General features: G+C 42.8%; 2 protein-coding genes and 4 non-coding genes across 6 annotated transcripts in view; 4 read left to right on the top strand and 2 right to left on the bottom strand.

Moving 5' to 3' along the window:
• Positions 1-5,484: 5,484 nt before the first annotated feature.
• LOC103354647 (early growth response protein 1-like) lies at positions 5,485-8,533 on the top strand. Its single transcript, XM_008278091.1, has 2 exons — positions 5,485-6,059; positions 6,871-8,533. The coding sequence occupies exons 1-2, from the start codon at positions 5,846-5,848 to the stop codon at positions 8,112-8,114; spliced, it is 1,458 nt and encodes a 485-aa protein (XP_008276313.1). The 5' UTR covers positions 5,485-5,845; the 3' UTR covers positions 8,115-8,533.
• Positions 8,534-10,185: 1,652 nt separating this feature from the next.
• On the top strand, positions 10,186-10,258 carry trnav-cac (transfer RNA valine (anticodon CAC)). The gene has a single exon. It is a non-coding gene; the product is annotated as a tRNA-Val (tRNA).
• Positions 10,259-11,735: 1,477 nt separating this feature from the next.
• On the bottom strand, positions 11,736-11,808 carry trnav-aac (transfer RNA valine (anticodon AAC)). The gene has a single exon. It is a non-coding gene; the product is annotated as a tRNA-Val (tRNA).
• Positions 11,809-12,002: 194 nt separating this feature from the next.
• Positions 12,003-12,075, top strand: trnav-cac (transfer RNA valine (anticodon CAC)). Its single transcript has one exon. It is a non-coding gene; the product is annotated as a tRNA-Val (tRNA).
• Positions 12,076-12,486: 411 nt separating this feature from the next.
• On the top strand, positions 12,487-12,558 carry trnad-guc (transfer RNA aspartic acid (anticodon GUC)). The gene has a single exon. It is a non-coding gene; the product is annotated as a tRNA-Asp (tRNA).
• Positions 12,559-12,873: 315 nt separating this feature from the next.
• timd4 (T cell immunoglobulin and mucin domain containing 4) overlaps positions 12,874-14,114 on the bottom strand; it is a 20,292-nt gene continuing 19,051 nt past the window's right edge. Inside the window, exons 4-5 of the mRNA XM_008278110.1 lie at positions 13,921-13,979; positions 12,874-13,148 (exon numbers count right to left, since the gene is read on the bottom strand). Coding sequence (XP_008276332.1) covers positions 13,024-13,148; positions 13,921-13,979 — 184 coding nt within the window. The 3' untranslated portion in view covers positions 12,874-13,023. The remainder of the gene's footprint in view (positions 13,149-13,920; positions 13,980-14,114) is intronic.

Raw genomic sequence — 14,114 nt, 5'->3', positions numbered from 1 at the left:
TACAGTCCTGACAGTGAAGCACGGAGGTAAGAGCGTGATGAAATGGAGCTGAATGAGTACTAACGGTGTGGGGGAAATGATATTTATAGATGGATGTCTGTGGATAAACCAAAAGACTGGCTGATAAGAAGACTTCCAGTCTGCAGAATTCAATTTTCAATTCAACTTTATTTGTATAGCGCATATTTACAACAACAAGTCATCTCATAGCGCTTCACAAAGGCAGAGACACAAACACCCAACAATCCAAAACATTTGGATTCCCTATAAGCTTCAGCAGTCCGCAAGCAGTCCGCAACAGTGGGAAGGAACCGAAAACCCCCACAGGGGAAAAAAAACCTCCGACAGAAGCCTGAAGAAAAGGAACATTTAAGCACGATAACCTCTAAAAGCACAAAATCACCCAAGAATTTGTACAGAGGAGCAAAGTGAAAGCTATGTATGCGTCCTGATTTTAATCTAATAGACACTTTAAAAATAGAGCAACACACAGCAAAGAGCTGCTTTAAAAAAAAAAAACAAAAGTTCATCTGTCCATAAATGTGGTATCCTCCAAGTGCAGGAGATTTGAGTCTTTATAAAAAAAAAAAACCCCAAAAAACAAATGTGTACATAATAAGTATTGAAAAATTAAATGAATGTAATGAAAGGTGTCCTGACTTTTGTTGCATTGCATCCCAGCTGTAGGCTCGGGTTTTTAATACAGCACATCGGAATTGTTAGTTTGTAATTTTACAACACAGCAAATACTCTACTGTTCAGCTCAGAAGTAATCTGATTACTTTACAGTGATTCAGTTCATAATCACTTGACAATGGAAGCGATAGTGCGCAGGGCTCCGTCTGGGGTCAATAATTGTGGACTACGTTTACAGGTGTCACAGTGAAAACTTTATTCTGCTACTAAAAACACAAACGATGTGAAGCTAAAAGATGTGTAGCAGCCTTTAACACAATAAGTGGAGCTAAAAGCTAAAAACAACAACAACAACAACGTTGCAGATCAGCCTCAGCTTTAACTGTGGATCAGAAGCTAAACTCACATCACCTCCTGTGAGAAAGAAAAATATGATATAGAATCAGTACATGTAGCTGCAACAGCACGGCTCCTGTTGTTCTAGCTGCAAACAGAACGCTTAAATTAGCTTGAGCTAGCTAAACATAGCAACTTAACCGAGTTTTGTGTAAGCACCAGAACCCCTAACTTCGCTTCGTTAAAAAAAAAAAAAGAAAGAAACGTTTTGTTGTTGTTGTTGTTTTTATCGTCATACATTAAGTAGTAATTGAACACTGATAGAATCCAGTTTAATTAATTTTTGTTTACCTCACCTGACGAGCTGAAATATGTCACAAACCTGCAGCCGTATGTTTGTGCTGCGTCTCCATGGCAACGGCGCCACCGTCGTAACGTGACACTTGCGCTTTTTTTTTTTTTTTGATTCAATTTAATTTAATTTTGTTTTTATTTATTTTTATATAGTTCTTTCATGGAGGAGCTGTGGGTGAAAAATAAAGAGACATTACAGCACTACTTGAGAAAATACGATTTATTTCCTTTTGTCTCCTGCTCGATGTGGCAGAAATTCATGCTTCAGAGGGCTCGCAGGAGTTTTCATCGGAGTATTTTGAAAAATTATATAGGCCGAATTAGCTATCACCAGCTCCTGTGCGCTGTGCAGCTTTAAACGTAGTTACAGATGTCACTTAATTGCTGGAAAAACTGAAACACACGTAAAATCCGGGTTTTTTCCAGGCAGCTTCTGATTTCTTGTGAAGACACTGATTTATATTCCCACTAAACCGTGTTAAAAAGTTATTTTTCTTTTATCTGGACTCTGAGTTTGATTAACTGATTGACTTTCAAATCCAGGGATCTGGTTTCAGACAAATATCCTTCCATCCAGAGAAGCACTGGTTTCTGTGGCATGCAGAGACTCTGTGTGACAAATCCGTCATTCTTATTTTTTATTTGTTTGCCAATCAATCAGATGTTCCTTAATTGAAACTTTACTTTTTTTTCTTTTTTTCTTTTTCTTTTCTTTTTTTTCTTTTTAGCATTTTATATTTATTTTAATTAATTTTAAAATGCAAATCGACCTTACAAGGTTTTTATCTTGTTCTGTCCTTTTAAAAAGCATTTTATATTTATTTTTTAATCTTGTTGTAATCTTATTTTCTGTCTTGCTTTGTTGTGCATATTTTGCCAGTTCAGCACTCTGGTCAGCTCTTAGGCTACTTTTCAGGCCTCTGCTCAAAAATTACATACCCATAATAAAAACAGTTCATCTCTGCAACCACAAGGTCTATTTGAATAATTCTTGTGTCATAATGAAAGGAACACTTGTAAGATATGTGCAGATGTGTAAATTTCAGTATATATGTTACTGGTTAAAAGTAAATGAAGATGGCAAACAGCACAAATGAAATTTTTTCAGGTTTGCCTAAAAAAAGGCACTTTCAGGATAATTATCTCTTTGCAATGATCCTGCTGCAGCTCTAAACCTCTCCCAGATCATAGCACAATATGTGAACATTCTTTCTGCAAAAGTTGACTCTGATAAAGTGAAGCAGAACGAAATTAGAGAGTTTTTAGTCCAGACAGTTCAGGTGAGGTCACATTTTTGCACACTGGTGACCATCTGAGTGTTCTTATGTACAAACTATATATTTCACTGATAGCTCACTAATGGTGTTCAATACATCCAAATACAGCAGCTTTATAGTTTTTTGAAAATTATCAACCAGACCGCTGATCAGACATCTGTGGAGCTCCTGTGATGACAAGGCTGTACCTCCATCATGGATTGGTCGATTTCAGTGATTGACACCGCCTTCGAATCGTTACAGCCAATAGGATATACCGATAGCCACCAAAATGAGATTGACAGCACTTTTAGCCAATCACAATCAGCAGATCGCCATCTTGAAGACGAGCCACTTGCTGTTCCACTTAGCTTCCCTCGGCTGACAAAGCCTCCAAAAGACGCCCGGAATTATTTCAGTGTAACACAGGAAGTAGTAATAACTTATTACGGTGTGGATTTACCGATAAAATAAACTTTTCATGGTAAAACAGCTAAGGTAAGAGAAGTTTTACAACTACAGTTTTATGAAGCGATTTCGGTTTTTGCTGTTCTTTGGGCTACTTCTCGCTGATGCTTTGATTTAGAGATTTTTTATGGAAATGTTTGGAATCTGTGGACTGTCTGCTTTCGTTTGAGGGGTTGTTGGTGCGTTTTGCATGAAGTACAGAAGCGCTAGAGTCAGAAATGTGGCGAGTGGGTTGACTGGGTGACGCTATATCGATTTCCATATTTGATAATTCATGTAGTTGGTGTTTGAGTTGTGGGTAAGTGATGTAAAAATAGCTTATATATTCTTGTAGCCCAGGTTCTGCTGTTTAATTTGATGTGCAACATCACTATATTCTATCATGATGAGTGCATTGTGTGAAACCGGAGAGGCCTCTCTGGATTAAGGGGTTAAAACCTGCAATGTAAATGAAAGAATTCCATTTTGATTTGATTTTGATTGACTCTACGAAATGTTTTGTCAAGAAATTAAAGGAAAACATCAAAAGAAGAGATAAATGATAATATATCCAATATTCCTGAAGTCACAAATAAGTGAGAAAGGTTCATGTGTTTCAGTGATTCCATTATAGAAAACTGAGTGTCCTAGAAATCAGTGGAACTCACTACGGTCTTGATATACATCATCTTTTGTAACAAGTGCATATAAACTTTTGTTCATGACTGCTGAATCTGTTGAGTCCTGATTCAAATGTCTGCAAGGCCATCGTCACTGTGACCTAATTGCGACTTTTTCTTGTTTTACTGTTTATATTAGATATGAATTATTCTGCTGATTCCATGGGCGTACATTCAAACACTTTTGTTTGTTTGCATTCTGTGAATTTATGGACTGGTTTGTTTCCTTCCTGCATCAACTTACGGTGGAAATAGCGTCACTTGTGTCTTTGTTGACCAAAAAGACTACTTTTGTACTTTTACTTAAATTTGAATGCACAGCTTTTACCTAAAACTGAGTATTCCTACTGTTGTACTGCAACTTTCTCAGAGGTTAAATATATGAGCACTTTGTTAGGAACACCTGCTCAGTGTATTGCAGTTCAAAAACAGCAGCTCCTACTTTACTGAATGTTCTGTTTGTTTGTCAGAGAAGTGATAAATCTGCTTTTTGTTCATGTGTGAGGTGGTGGTCGTTGGTTGCGTTGTATTGGCAGATGTTTCTAATATTTTGTCCACCTCATTACCATCTGTTAGTGATGGAAAAGACATTTGCTAGCAGTTTTCAGACTGACCCAACCAGTTGTGTGCCACCTTTATTTAACCTTTTGATTGAAATATATTCATTTAATTTGAGTAAATGAAGCTAAAAATGCACCACAAAGAGGTGGAAAGCTAAACACTCATCTGCACTTCTAATGTATGTTAATTTGTGGACAAAATATTAGGAACACTTGCCAATACAATGCAAACCACCACCCTCACTAATGAACAGAAAGCAGTATTAATACTTTTCTGAGAACAAAATGCTTCATGAAGGCAGAGCGGCTGTTGGTTTGAACTGCATGACACTGAGCAGGTGTTCCCAACAAAGTGCTCAGGGATTCTGTCGTGATGTTCAGGTATTTAGCCTCTGAGAAAGTTGGAGTAAAACAGTAGAAATAGAAAAAGCACAGAAGTATAATCGGACTTTCTGATCATATCTATGGAACATCTCCTCCACTGAAAACATTTTTAAAAAAGCATGTTGTGTTTATTGTAAAAACTGCCACTCATCCTTCGTATTTTCCTTTACATAAATAAAGACATTTTCCCCGTAAACTGATCCAGAGAAGGTACAAATGGGCGCATAAAAATTGTGTTCTGTAGTGGTGCTCATTTATCAAAAAATCTATCTATCGATCTATCTCTGGGGGCCTAATATTTCTGCTGCACCACATTTCCCTGAATTAAAATAATATTTTACATACAAACTGTGAATGAAACGCAGAAGAAAGCAGACCGGAGCAGCTCATCGTGCAGCTGTGCTTCACTTCTTCCTGGTTTCTGATCTGCAGGCCGGGACTCGCTCTTAGGCCAGTCCGACAGGAAAACACCCAAATAAGGCCCGAGGAAGTGATGACGCCGCTGGAAGCTCTCCATGTGACGTAGAGCCGGAGAAAACTGAGCCGGGCTGTGACGTGTCTCCAGGGTTTCCGGCAATGGCGGCTGGCTGCGCTCCGTGTCCTCCGTGTGCCGCCTGCAGCCCGACCGGGACACCGGGCACTGAGCCGTGCTGAGGTCCGGACCGAACCGGACCTTTCACGCTCCAAAAATCGCTGCACAAAGAGAGCGGGGACGCCCCGATTCCCGGTAGGCGCGCTCCCCGCTCTGACCAAATATGGGCTTCCTGCCGGCCATATTTGGGAATGTACGTCACGCAGGAGTCTTTATAAAGGCGGGAATCCTCATTGAGGTCCCGACAGAACTCAAGTTCAAGGTGTGAGTGGCAGCACGTGCACACACCGTCCCTGCAACAAACAAACAGCTGTTGTTGTTGTTGTTTACTTTCCGTAATGACGCAGCAGCCTCATTTCAGAAACAAACACCTGCAAACAGCCGTTTAATCCTCTCGGAGCCGCAACTCTCAACCCTCCAGCATTGGCTTCCTCCGAGCATCACCGGCCCCAGCAGCAGCGGCAGAGTCAGCCCGGCCACAGCGCCTCTCCGCGGGCTTCTGGAGCGGACGCCGGCTCGGTCCCCCTGCAGGGAGAAGAGCTCCAGGAGCGACTGAGCTCCGCAACCGCCGCCGCCTCTGACTCCTTTTCCCCCGCAGAGATGGCAGCGACCAAAGCGGAGCTGCTCCTGTCCGCCCTGCAGATCTCTGACCCGCTGTCCGGCTTCCCGCCGCCGCTCTCCCCGCTGGACGGATACCCGAAGTTGGAGGAGCTGCAGATGCTGCTGCAGAACGCGGCGGCCGGAGGCTCGCTGCTGGCCGCGTCTGCAGCAGAGGGAGCCGGTCTGCTGAGCGGAGAGCCCGGGGAATACGGAGGTGAGCAGCGGGAGGGGAGCGCTGGGTGGTGGTGTGCATGTTATGTGCATATTCATATACAGTTGAAGTGAAACACACAAGTCATTTAATGTAGTGTAGTAGTGAAGTTTGAACCAGACTGAAGTCACGGTCAGAAGGTTTAATGATGTTTCTGCTCAGAAAACGAACAGCTAAATAACGAAAACGTTGAGTAAAATGAAATCATTTAAAGGACCCGTAAGTTTTTTTGCTGTTGTTTTTTTAAATGTGTTTCTATATAGAATGATAAAGTTCAGTTTAAAGCTGTTTTAAGGGGACATTACAGATAATTTCTCAACACTTAGAAAATTAAAATCATAATCTAAATTCAATGCAGTAAACTGCAGCCAACAATCCTCCCACATCTTTTGCTGCACAATAGCAATAATAATTATTATAATTATTATTTTAATTGTAATTATAATAATGACAGCATAATTCATTTTAAACATCTATGCAATCAGACGAACCTGTTCTTAGGGGTTTTTAAATGAGATTTTGATGACTCATTGTGTCCTGTTGTTACATGCACACTGATTTTATTCCTGGTTAATATGGAGGCCTCAGCATGACTTCAACAATAAATTGACAAATATGTAAATAAATGTGGCAACAAAAACTGAAATAAATAAAGATAGAAAAATAACCTGTGAATAAGCTTTAAATAAAACTATGAATGATTAAGGACAGACTAGTCCTTGATACCATATAGAGTCTCAGCCAATCAGATAAGAGCAAACTTCAGGTGTGCTGCGATTGGTCTCTGACCTTCTTGTTCTTCTTTTTCTCTCAGACTCGTTGTCAGACCTCCCCGACCTGCAGAACCTCCCCCCTCTCACGCCTCGCCTCACCCCTCTGGCCTACAGCGGACGCTTTACCTTCGAGCCGTCGGTTTCAGCCTCCAGTGGCAATAACAGTGGGGGTCTGTGGGCGGAGCCTCTGCTCAGCCTATTCACTGGGTTGGTCAGCATGGCGGCTCCATCCCCTGCAGGCTGCAGCCTCTCCTCCTCTTCCTCATCTGTGACATCATCAGTGACATCATCGTCACCTGCCCAGCCGACCCTCAGCTCCGTCCAGATCAGCTGTGGCTCCGCCGACGTCTCCTCCGTCTTCTCTGCAACGCCAACCTACACCTCGGCCGCCGGCTCCGACGCCCTCCCCCTCCCCACCGATTCCCAGCCGGCTCCCCAGGCCTTCCAGCCACAGGGCCCTCCTCCCGCCTACCCCAGCTCCACCTCCAGACTCGGCCTCCAGCCACCCTCCCTGGTTGTGCCGATGCTGCCAGACTACCTGCTGCCGCAGCAGCCACCAGATGGTGAGCTCGGCCTGATCCAGGACCAGAAGCCACCTCAGCCTCCGCTCACACCACTGTCTACCATCAAAGCCTTCTCCTCACAGATCCAGCCTCATGGCCCCGCCTACCAGGTCACCAAGTCTAGTCGACCCAGGAAGTCGCCTGCAGGCCGGCAGTGCAAGACACCACCGCATGAACGGCCGTACGCCTGTCCTGCTGACGGCTGCGACCGCCGCTTCTCTCGCTCCGATGAGCTGACGCGCCATGTGCGAGTGCATACGGGCCAGAAGCCGTTCCAGTGCCGCATCTGCATGCGCAGCTTCAGCCGCAGTGACCACCTGACGACGCACATCCGCACGCACACCGGGGAGAAGCCATTCGCCTGCGCCGAGTGCGGACGCAAGTTCGCTCGCAGCGACGAGCGCAAGAGGCACTCCAAGATCCACCAGCGGCAGCGGGACCGTAAGACGGACCGAGGCTCCTCCTCAGCCGTTGTCTCCACGCCTCCCACCTCCTCCCCCTGCTCCTCCTATTCCTCCCCTGCCCACAGCTCATCTTCCCCTGCCTCACTCTTCTCCTCTTCCCTCAGCGTGCAGACCGCCTCCCCCTGCTTCACCTCCTCCTCGCTGTCGCAGGTCTACACCTCCTCGCCGTCCCCCCACCTCCTCTCCTCCTCCTGCTCCTCCCCGATGGGGAGTCCTCAGACGGAGCTGCCCTCCCCCCACAGCTCCAACATCTGCTGATGGACAGGAGGTCCACCTGACCCACCGCGACCTCTGACCTCAGACTGATATCAAACTGCAGAGTTTTATTTTTGTATTTTATTTCTGTGATGAGGTCAAAGGTCAGCGACTTTCTAACACGTCTGACAGCGACGACACAAACTGAACCGCTGTCAGCTGTCAGAACAGACTTCTATCAGAAAACTGCTGAATTCAGGAGACTCCACAGACTGTTAAGAGTTTCATGTTCGTTTGAATTCTGTTGTGAGTGGACGTCTGTACATAATGTTTACATGTAGAATATTGTACATACATATACAAAGTGTTTTACCTACTGAGTAGGTTCTGGGACGTTTACATGCAGGTCAGTGTTTGATTTTTTACTGAACATGTTTCCTCTTTAAAGCAAAGAGCTTCCAGAATAAAATGTCTAAATCCTGCCAGTGCCTTTATTTCAGACTTTGTAACAGAATGAGCTGATTCCTATTAGCTGATCATATAAACAGCTGATTGTGACATCTTCAAGTGTTGCCTTTCTTGATCACATAATCAAGCCTCAAACAAAATGAAACCTTGCAGCTTAAATCTCAGCTTCTCAGCTGATTAAAAAAAAAAAACTGTCAAACCTGCAGCTTTATTGCTTTTGTAACTGTATTTAGATTAAAGATTTGGGAAAACATGGACAAATAATATCACAGCAGTGAAATAACGAAAATAGTTTTTGTGCGAAAATTAAAGGTCAGAGTTGAAAGGTGCATCCTGCAGATTACAGAGTGACACTTTCAGTGAGCACACACACTCCTTCTGTACTCAGACACTAAACCCTCCTACAAGTGTGTGTGTGTGTGTGCGTGCGTCAAACAGCCAATGGGATCAGGCTTTGTCACCGCCAGCTCGGCCAGCTCCGTGCAGGAAAAACAACACCGCTTCAGTCCAAATATGGTGTTTCCTGCCGCTCAAGCGGACGTCCTGGCAGCCTTATAAGGAGCTTCCTGCTGGCAGGACGCCCAGACGCTGTGTGTGTGTGTGTGTGTGTGTGTGTGTGTGTGTGTGTGTGTGTGTGATGTAACAAGTAGACGGACTGGGACGGCAGGTCAGACCGGAGAGTCTGAGTTAGTGTGTCAAAGTATTTGAGGTGCAAAATACACAAATATTAAACTGTTCATTGATCATGAGTTCATCACTTCTATATGCTTATTATCAGAATTTTCACTGTTATATTTTAACTTTATTGTAAAATACTACCATAATTTTGCACTTTATTTCTTCTGCCAGTTATTATTATTATTATTATTATTTTAAATAACCATGTGTGAGCTAAATATTTTGGGGGGTTCTGAAGGATTATCGGTAGGAATATCAGGAATGTCAGGAGCATCTGCAGGAACATTAGGAGTATTTGCACAAGTGTCAGGAGTATCTATATGATGGCAGTTAGTATTTGCATGATATAGCATTATGAGTAAACAGATCTTTGTGTAATAGGAGTACACATTAAAGCAGTAAACCGTAAAAGCACACGGAATTATCAGTTTCTTGTGGTTTGAGTGAAGTACTCACACTTGTAATTATACTTGAGTACTTCAGTATACACGAGATGTTGTTGATCCGAACCTGGAGTTTAAACTGACTTCTAAAACCAATCAGTCATTCAGCTGAATTAAACTCAAATGAACTGTGTTTATCGGTTGATCAGGTGACGGTTCTGACCAATAGGAGAGCAGCTCACCTCTCACCTGCAGTCTGCTGTACGGACTGATACACAGCCGCAGCACTGAGGGGAGAGGCGGATCAATCCGCGGCGGCAGTTGGCGGAGGATTGATGGATCTATTTCACCATGAGAAGGGACCACTTCTGATCGGACACCGGTGGAGAAGAAGAGGGCGGAGTTTCGTGCAGACACCTGGCGGCTCCACAGGTGAGCGTTCACACACGCGCGAGACGTTTTAGTTCAGTTTCTGTATTAAAATTCGTAAAACTTAGCCAAGACCTGAACGCCCCTGCTGCTTCACAACACCACGGTCACGCTCAGAATAGTCATACCAAACATACTCACCAATTTGACCACGAGCACATACGATGTGTGCATGAGTTTCCGTAGTGTAGTGGTTATCACGTTCGCCTCACACGCGAAAGGTCCCCGGTTCGAAACCGGGCGGAAACAAGATTATTTTTTTGTCGTCTCCTGTTAAATATTTTGTTAAAAAATATTTATCTAATAAATTCACTGCTAGACTACATTTATCCAACCTGTGGCTTTATTGCTACAAAGAATAATTATTAAAAACTGCTCAGAATTAACTTGTCGAACCGACTGTGACGTCATCCAAAACGATGAAACAGCGCCTCCACAATCAGGCTAGTGGCCAGAAATATATTACATCCATATGTGAGGACTGCCATACAGAATGAATAGAGAAAGTAAGGAAGACCTAAGTTCTAAACGTAAATGCCAATTCTCACAACTGTTAAAACACTTTTAATGCAATTTTGTATTATGTTTAGGCAGGTTTGTTTTCTTCTTTGCACCTTATACACTTTTCTAAAAGAGCAACGACCCATTTATTTACTTATTCCAATTTTGAGTACAAAGTGCTTCTGAAGTAAAAGCAATTACAGGATAATATATATATACACTCGTGACTTGATAATCCGACACTAAATGTAAATGTAATATCCGGTGCGGTGGGGGGGACCACCCACTCCAGGGGAGCGCTCCAACGAGGTGGAACTGGCCAGAACACACAGGCAGTACTTGGCTGCTGGTGCCAGTTTAGGACAGCGGACACAGTTCTGTTTTCACCATCAGCGGTGGCGAGGGAGTGGCAGATACTCTCTACCGTTACCATCCATGTTTACTTTTGCAAACACTGAGCACGCTAGCCGAGTGTGACATCGTAGTGTCCGCTTCTGAGCACAAGTCGCATTTAATTGGAAATGTGAACAAACTCGCAAAAAAAATCAAATTTCACAAAAATATCCGAATTGAGCATTTAGTCTTGCAGTCTGAACGTAGCCAATCTGTTGGATTGTTAAGTCAGATAATACGCCGTTATCCTTTTTTGTGACATAAAATGTCATGTCAGAGTCAGAATCCAAGGCTGTCGGTATGTTGAGGCTGTTTTTAATAGGTTCCGTTCGTTTTTCCTAAAAACCTGCCGGATAGCAAGGTTTTCCAATTGTTAAGGGTTGGATTATTGAGTCATGACTGAATATATGAATTACTACAAACTGAAATGTCTACTTACAGTTACTGTCATTATGGCCAGGTTTATTTTTAAAGCTGAAGCTGTGTCACTGCCATAGACTGTACAAGAAAGATGGACATAGCTACTGTGACGTCACCCATTGGTTTCTGCACTGAGAAAATTAAGCCATGTTTATGCGACCATGGGAAAAATGGGAATGCCATGTCAAAGTTTATCTAAAAGGCTATTGGACGTTTTTCTGATTATCGGTAAATTATTTACTGATTGTTGATAAGTTAAATGTTTGCAGGAGCTGAACATTTCTGCAGTTTCCTTGGAGGACACGATTGGTGGTTCGGAGGGCTGTAGGTGGAGGAGGACTGTTATCATTGGGTTGCTGGTCCAACTGTGTGCAGTGCCACGAAACTGTAGTTGGCGCTGCAAAATAATGCATGTTTCCGCCCGGTTTCGAACCGGGGACCTTTCGCGTGTTAGGCGAACGTGATAACCACTACACTACGGAAACCCATAACCTTATACTGCGTCACAGATCTTATAAAAACGTTCTGAGTGATCGTGTTGTTAAATACGGGCATCACCAATAAGGTGACACAAATTACTATCCAGCTACACTAACAACAAGACCCAACCTAAAAAAACCACCTAACACATGGTATGTGCACTATTATGGGTCATTGTGTGGTCAGGAGTGCTGTGCAAGTTTCCGTAGTGTAGTGGTTATCACGTTCGCCTCACACGCGAAAGGTCCCCGGTTCGAAACCGGGCGGAAACACACTTATGTATTTTTTTTTTTCTTTCTTGCATTTTTTTTTCGTTTTGTTTTTTTATTTTATTAAATTTTTTTTGTGTCAAGCTAAAGTAAACAGTAAGCAAATTTACAGTGTACAACACTTTCAGTTTGTCTTAATCGACTGTAATCTTCGTTCCCACTCATGTTCAAAGGTAGCACGGATGTAATACTCTCTCTGACCACAACGTGGGTTTGTGATGCCGGGTGGCGCTGTTCGACGTCCTTATTGTTGAAAATATGCAGAGAGAAGAGCACAGTCCCTGTAATGCTGCAGCAACATTTATTCAAAAAAGCCAGACTACCCTAGCGTTGCTTAAACTCTCAAATAAATCTTGAGTACAACTCTGTGAACGACAGTAAAAGCCGAACGCCTCCAATTTGAATTCAGAGCAGTCCTCGTTAGTATAGTGGTGAGTATCCCCGCCTGTCACGCGGGAGACCGGGGTTCGATTCCCCGACGGGGAGGCTGGAACCTTTTTTTTTTTTCCTCTAACTTTGTCACCCTCACCCTAAATAAAACCGTACAGACACAGAATAGTAGCTGCACATATGTCAAGCATCAGACTTGTTTAAACTGAACCAAACTGTATATATGTGAACGCTGACAGTAAATAGCTGGTGTTTGGATTCAGACCAGGCAGCACAGTTCACAACACACACAAAAAGAGGATATGAATAAGAATTCCCTTAAATCCACTCTGACATCAGTTCAGTAGCTGCCTGAGTCTCTTTATAAGTTTCCTTCACAACCACAGTGCAAACAGGACGGACAATTCTGCATAATTGCAACAATTCTTTAATAATAAACTTAAACAAATATCAGCTTTAAAAACAGCACATGCATGCAGCAGCACGTTAATTACTCCCTCAGCTTGTTCCCTTTCTAAATGTGAACGCTGTGTCTCCCTCTGGTCCAGCTGCAGAGGAACTCTAGTCCAGAGTGTAGATGTTCTCCTGGACGGGTCTCCTCATCCGGATCTCGTAGATGATGTGAGGAGGTTCCTCAGAGGAGAAGCTGGAGGAGGAAAGAAACTTGTCACACTGCAGGTCAGCCGCTCATCAGGATGTTCGCGTGTAGACCTGAAACTATGGGTTCATCGACAGAGAAATGAACCGCAGCTGTTCTCTTAAATGTCACTTTTCGAGTAAAAAAACTTTTTGTTTTCTTTTATGAGATGACGATCTGGTTTAACAGAATCTGTGTTGTAATAGTCAATTAACAAATGTAATTAATTTTTAGAGTCAGAATTGTGTGACTACAGCTTCTTAAATGTGGATATTTTCTGCTTTCTTTCCTCTTGTGTGACAGTAAACTGAATATCTTGAATATCTTTGGATTGCGGACAAAACAGATCGCTGCTTTTGACACCTGATCGATTTTTCTCACCATTTTACAAACAAATCAATTAAATCCAGAAAATAATCGACAGGGAAAATAATCGCTAGCATCAGTTCTAGAATGAACCTTCCTCAAACCAAACACGGTCCAAAAAGTTAGAAATAAAAGAGAATTTAGGAATAAAACGTGATTTTTTTTTTTTTGGCTCTGATTTTGTCGCCTCCAGTAAAATTTTAGGATCAGGATGAATTTCTGTTCGGCAGGTTGTTGTTTCAAGTTCAGTTGGAGGTTTTCCAAAGTGAAGAATCCTGATGAAGATTCTCGAGAAGAAATATTTGACTTCAAGTTCAGTTTTCCTCATATGCAGCGACTAAATTCGAAGTCAGAAACCAGAAAGACGATAGTTTTTAGTGGCAGCGACTAAATGAAAAAACAGTACTGATGCCTGATTTCTTTCCTCCTCATTGACAGTAAACTGAATATCTGACTTGTGGACAAAGCGAGATGTTTGTCATGTTTGGGAAGCACTGATGGACAGTTTTTGACACTTTATAGACCAAACAACAAATCGATGGAGCTCAGAAAATTACTGACAGAATAATCAACAATAAAAATACGCCCTCGTTTGGAAAGGACATCTGAAGATTTTTTTTCAAGCTTGTACATGAAACCATAATAATAA

This window comes from Stegastes partitus, unplaced genomic scaffold (genome assembly GCF_000690725.1).
Source record: "Stegastes partitus isolate 25-593 unplaced genomic scaffold, Stegastes_partitus-1.0.2 Scaffold115, whole genome shotgun sequence".
In the NCBI taxonomy this organism is placed as follows: Eukaryota; Metazoa; Chordata; class Actinopteri; family Pomacentridae; genus Stegastes; species Stegastes partitus.
Note: the sequence above shows the minus strand (reverse complement) of the source record. Positions and strands in the feature narration are given on the sequence as shown.